General features: G+C 36.9%; 1 protein-coding gene across 1 annotated transcript; it reads right to left on the reverse strand.

Annotated features, from left to right (window-relative positions):
* Positions 1 to 471: 471 nt before the first annotated feature.
* Positions 472 to 2,686, reverse strand: LOC116024058. The gene is made up of 2 exons (XM_031264962.1): positions 2,534 to 2,686; positions 472 to 2,439 (listed from the first exon to the last, which is right to left on the reverse strand). Exons 1-2 carry the CDS (start codon positions 2,684 to 2,686, stop codon positions 472 to 474), a joined length of 2,121 nt encoding a protein of 706 aa, XP_031120822.1.
* Positions 2,687 to 6,266: the final 3,580 nt, after the last annotated feature.

Here is a 6,266-nt window from a genome sequence, read left to right on the forward strand (position 1 = left end):
TTTCACAAATAATTTTCTTTTTAGCAATTTTTATTAACAATCTCCCCCTTTGTAGCAAGTTTCTTGGCAATTTACAACAATCTTCCTAAAATATCAGAGATAGTCAAAAACAGCGTTCATTCAAAACATAGTCCAAAACAGAATTAAACAATTGACAGAATATGAAGATGATTATATCATCATACAAAACAAAAAGGACCATAAACTAACATAAGATCCTATTGCAAATAACCCATTCAATCAGTGGGATTTTCAGACTATCTTCTTCATAAAAAAGAGGGTCTATCTTCAAGTAACCAAGTAACCAATAACCAAGTGACAAGTAACCAAGTAACCAAGGACCAATAAGCAAGTGACCAATGTTTAGAAGGTTGTTTCTACTCCCCCTATTGCCAGGAACTTGTGAATATGTAGCCACAAGACTCCTTAGCAGGACCAAGCAGAAAAGACAACCCAGGTTTTAGAAAAGAATCATTTAGATTCTGAGGACTCATCCTCCTGACTGTTTGCGGTGGAATCAGCTTTAGGTGCGATGGAATCAGCTTCATGTGCAGTAGATATATCAGTGGGTGTTTCAGTGACAGCAGCAGTCATCTCTTGATCTCTCAATCTCAATTGTTCACGTAACTGCATCTCAATTGTTCTCTTTTCAACAAGTATCTGTATGATCGTGTTAAGATCTCTAATGCTTTTGTCAAGGTGCTGGGCTGTGAGTTTGCTGGTAAATGGTGCATCAAGGTTCAGAGCTGGGGCTGAGCTGCTTGCATGTTCTAGAAAGATGTCAAGCACATGACTTCCTTGTTTGAGTCTGGCATCGATTGTTCTGACTTGTGGTGCCTCCATAGGCTCATTTGGTTCTGGTTTGAACCCTTGTGAGCGCAGAACTCCATAAATTGTGCAGGGAAAAGGCAGTTTTACCTTGCTCTCCTTAGACTCTGGTTTTCTGAAGGATGCCACATGTTTGAAGATGATGTCACCTAAGTCAACAGGAATACCTTTGCCTATCTTGTAGATCAGGGTGGCCATAAGAAAGTTTAAACCTCCTCGGTGTTCATTTGGCATCCAGTTTGTCATGGCTAGTTTGTGCAATATAGCATACTTTGTTGTGAGAGATTTGGCTGGCAACATGTTGGTTTCAGCAGGCCAATAGCTGTATGTTCCTCCTGTAATGACCTTCGTGATTGTATTTGCACCAATAACAGGGTCTTCAATGTCACTTGCATCTATGCCCAGATACAGATTGATGGTACGTGTGTCAAAGTTGTATTCGTTTCCTCTCAGCCAAACACGTCCATAAACATGTGAGTCGGCCTCCTTGATAGTCTTCAGAAGGTTTGCATAAAATTCCTTGATGGCAATGGGTGGATAGCTAGTCTGAGTTGTTACAGACTTGACAAGGTTTAGCTTCTCAAACACTGGCATAAGTTGGCACTGAGACTTGAACTTTTCAACATCAAGATACCTTTCACTCAGGATTTTCCTTTTGTTTGTTGAGTCCCATCTTGCAGCATACTCATCACATAGGAATTGAGGGGTGATTACTTCAAGGGGTGTTACGGCAGAGACATCCGGCTGGCTTTCAGGTTGCTGAGTTTGAGTGGTGTTCTTCTTTCTCTTCTTGCTAGCAGTGGTTTCCATAGGGACAGGTTGTTCAGCAATTGGCTGTTTTCTCTTGGTTTTTCGTGTTGGTGAGGGGGTTTCCTTCTCCTGTTGTGTTGTGGATGACCTGGTTTTTCGCCTGGTGACAGGGGCGGGAAAAACTTGAATTTTTGCCACAGGATTTTTGTCGACATGTTCTTCTTGAATCTCCTTCTTTCCTTTTTCCTTTGCTTGGTTCTTCTTCACTTGATACAAAGGCAGATTGTCTTCTTCATCAGTTTGTTCTGCAACTGGTAATTTTGGAGGATTTCCTGTTTCAAACTCAAATTTTAGTGGAGAATCATCAATGGGGATGGTAGGTGTTGTTTCAGGAATTGGTTCAGATTGAGGTTCAGACCTAGTTTCATCAGTATGAGAGTTTTCTGACTGGATGGGGAGAGGATTTTCAGCATTTTGATGTTCAGGAATTTCTGCTTGTGTGGTTTGTGGTGATGGCAAAGACAGAATTTTATCTTGTGTGGGTTTTGTAGTTTGTGGGATATTCAGGGGAATAGACTGTCTATTTGTGAGAGAGGTTGATCTTCTGTGTCCATCCATGATGTTAAACAAGTTGAGTTTGGTGAAAAGGGAAGTAGGAGGTTCAAGTTGATGAGGACCATATACTACAGCTGACTCTGGGTTGACATTATCAGACACGGGTAGATTTTTCTCAGGGACAGGCAATTTTTCATGTTTATCATCTATTGGTTCTTGTTTTACAGACACTAAAGGCATAGGTTTTTCTACAGTGACATTTTCTGGGTTAATGTCATCCTCAGTATCTGATAGGACAATTATATCCTGAAAAAAAATATTAAAGGCAGAAACTATGCTGTTCATGTATAGTCATTTATTAAGAAAAAAAATGAAGAAAGGAGGATGTTTCAGAATAAACCTCAGGATCCTTGGCCTTAGCTGTTTCTTCTTTCTCAAATGCAAGTGGTTTGAGGAACCCTTTCAGGTAGTCTAGGTGTTTTGCTCTTGAGTACCACGACCAGATGGGTTCTCCTCCTGGAGGTTTTATCTTGTTGTTGATTATCATGACCATCTCTCGTGATGCTTGATGTTGAATTTCAGAGGGATATCTGTTTGTGAGTCTGGAGAAATCAAAATATTGGATTTCATCTTGATCCATTGTAGAGCTTCGTTTCAAGATTTTTGATTTTGTGTGAGATTTGCGAGATGGTTTGCAGCTTTGAGAGATTTTCGTGATCTTTGATTTCCCCTAACTGCAACTGGTTTTTCAAAGGTCGAAGGACTCCATGATGACCTGCTTTTTCGGGTCACGTGATGAGGCATGAGGAGAGTGGGAGTTGTGCAGATTTGACAGTTGTCTTCTCCGTAATTAATGCTATAGAAGTTTGGTCAGTCGGGTACACTATTCCTCAGATATTATATGCTTATCAAGACAAATATTAGTATAGTGCGGGAAAAAAAAGAAATTATAACAAAGAAGAGTTTTTGAGAGAAATAACCTGTGATAAGGACAAAAGAATGTCCCACTTACTGTACTAGTTCGGTGGACCATTACACATGCCAAGTTCTGATTTTAGGATGTTGAATCTGGTCGGATCCAGTGCCTTTGTAAATATGTCTCCCAGTTGTTTGTCTGTTGGTATGTAGTGCAATTTTATGTCTCCACTTTCCACAAGATCCCTGATGAAATGATGTCTGATATCTATATGCTTAGTGCGGGAATGCTGGACAGGATTTTTTGCAATATTGATAGCGCTGGTGTTGTCGCAGTGAAGATCAGCACTACTGAACTTTAGTCCATAATCGTTCAGCATCTGTTTCATCCATATGAGTTGACCCGAGATACCCGCAGAAAGTCCATAAAGATGGTAAAAGTGTTATGGTCAAACCATTTGGTGGAAGAAGCCACATGGGAGTTGGAAGAGGAAATGAGAAAACGATATCCAACTTTATTTGAGCAAGGTAAAAGATAACCTAGGTGTGCTCGTTATTAAAATGGGGAGTTTAGTATTTGGGAAATAGTCGTCGTCTCTCTTTCTTTCTTTATCAAATCCAACCCCTTTCCTTTCCAGCTAAACTTTTGTCTCTGAAATAACGATAACCTTAGTTTCGAGGACGAAACTCTTTCTAAGGGGGGTAGAGTGTAATACCCCGTATTTTCCTAACATTATTATTTTAATAAATATTCCCAATACGCTGCGATCGTACGTACCGGTCACGAACCGTAAAATTTTTGGAAGCTTGTGTTCGGACCCGTTTGTCCTAGGAAATGAATTATTAGACACCATACTATTATTCTTGAATTTCCTATTTAATTAAATCAGCTCATAGTAGCGAAAATTTATTTTGATCGTACATCGCTAAATTTCGCGGTGTACCGAACTTAGCCCAATTTTGAGGTTTAGTTTGAGATAAAATTTTTGGTTTCAAAATTTTTGGATTTAGATTATTTTCTACTGAGAATTCATCTGTTTCAATCCCGGTCAGTATAAGCTAAGATATTTATTCTACTTACCACTAGAAAGTGACACATGTCACTAATTTTCACCATGTATTATTATTATATTATTTTAGAGTTGATATAACTAGCTTAAGTCTTCAATTTTATCCATTTTCCCCTCAAAAATTCGAAATTTCCAAGAGGAAAACAAGAGAGAATATTTCATCTTCATTCTTGAGTTCAAGCTTCAACAACTAGGGTTTTCCATATCAAGATCATCTTTGTTCGGTAAATTTCTATTTTAATCGGTTCAAAAGTTTTGTCCTCCGTCCTAGATCTTGAATCCAAGTATAGTTTTCTTAAAATATGTGGTTATGATGTTATATACTTCCTAGGATTTGTAGGAAAATTTTGAGGTAAGAAAATCCTATTTTACTGATTATTTTAGTATAGTTAGTGTTCTCAAGGATCTAATATTATGTATGTTGTGGATAATTTATGGATTGTGTAGAAGAACCAAAGGAAGTGGAAGAGTGAGCATCTAGAGGAAGTTAGTAACATTTTCAAGAAGATAAGGTAATCTTTATGTCCACCAAAACCTTTTTCCACCATGATATTCATGAATTTCTTGATAAAGTATGGATATAAAGATTTTAGTAGATGAAATTTGGTGTGATTGTGGTATAGCAAGAGTATATGTGTAGATATGGGTATGATATGTTGTGGTGAATATATGAAGAAGACTTGTATAAATATGTAGAATCTTATATATATACATATATACGTGTAATATTATTATTACACTTGTGAAAATATTGACAAGAAACTAAGACAGATTTCTGGCTGTAACTTCCGAGAATTTCTGGGAAAAATCGGTAAAGTATTTTGATCCAATATTTTTTTATACATGTAGTTTTATAAGTGTAGAACCTACATATAAAATTTCATAATTTTTGGAGTAGTATAAGTATGGTTTCCGAATTATTTTCCAAAACTGGTCCAGAGAGAAGAAAATTCCGGACAGCACACTGCCAAGGGCAAAAATGGAATTTTCTGTGTTAATTCGTGAACCAAAATGACCAAAACTTTTTATGGACATCAAGTACTATGAGTTAGGGTTCTACCATAAAAATTTCAAGTGAAAAAGAGTTCGGGAACTATCTTTACCGGCTCAATCTTTCAGACTGCGCCAAGCTGAAATTTTCTTATAAGGAGGTGGTATTATGTATATGAAACCTATGTATATACGTGTAGTATATATATTTATGTGTGTAGTATATATATATATATATACACGTGTGATGTGTGTGTGTTTAAACTATATATATATATGTACATATATGAGTATATATGTATAATTAAATAAAGGTTGTATCTCTGTATATATGTGCGGTATGTGTACTTTATGTGAGTATGCATAAATGTGGAAAATGTTATGTTAAATGCATATATACATATGTGTAGTGTGATGATGGGAAATGTGTTGAGCAAAATGTTTTGAGAGACAACACCATACACGAAGGTAGGTTTATACTATTTAAAGTGTGTTATGTGAGAAAGTAAAGAATGAGATAAAATGAAATTATGGTGTGAGGTTGGAGACTATTCCTTTTAACATTCACAATGGATTCACAAACATTGGGCCCTGAAGTGATTGGTGTTAACCACGTTGAGTAACCTTGTAGAAACAGATCCAGGGTTACTAGAGCTAGTGACTAACCTGCGGGCTTGGAATCCCGACAAGGGGTGTGCACACTAAAGGTCCTAGATCTGCTTCCCCTAGTTGGAATAACTAGGTTGTGGTGAGGTGGTGGAAACGAGAAGGAAATTGTGGTGTTAATCGGAATATCTTTAACGTTATTATGGTAAAAGCTGGTTATTTCTATTTAAATGTTTATATGATTATGAGTACGAGTATGAGTATGGGTATGATTATGAGTATGATATTGTGTATACAGGTGGAAATTGTGATTATTGGCACATATTTTCTTTGAAACAATAATGAGGAAATGAATATCTCTTATATGAGAAATCTTGTTGAAAATGGGTTATCATGTGAAATGAACTGTTTTTCGAAAACAAAGAATAAAACTATTTTCCAAAACCATGATTTTACACGGTGGAGTAGGGATTACTTAGCACTATGTGCTAATTCTGTTTTCCAAATGAATTTCAGGTATGGAATAGATCTTGATATCCGAGAGCGATAGAA

The sequence above is a fragment of the Ipomoea triloba genome, chromosome 7 (genome assembly GCF_003576645.1).
Source record: "Ipomoea triloba cultivar NCNSP0323 chromosome 7, ASM357664v1".
Taxonomy (NCBI): Eukaryota; Viridiplantae; Streptophyta; class Magnoliopsida; order Solanales; family Convolvulaceae; genus Ipomoea; species Ipomoea triloba.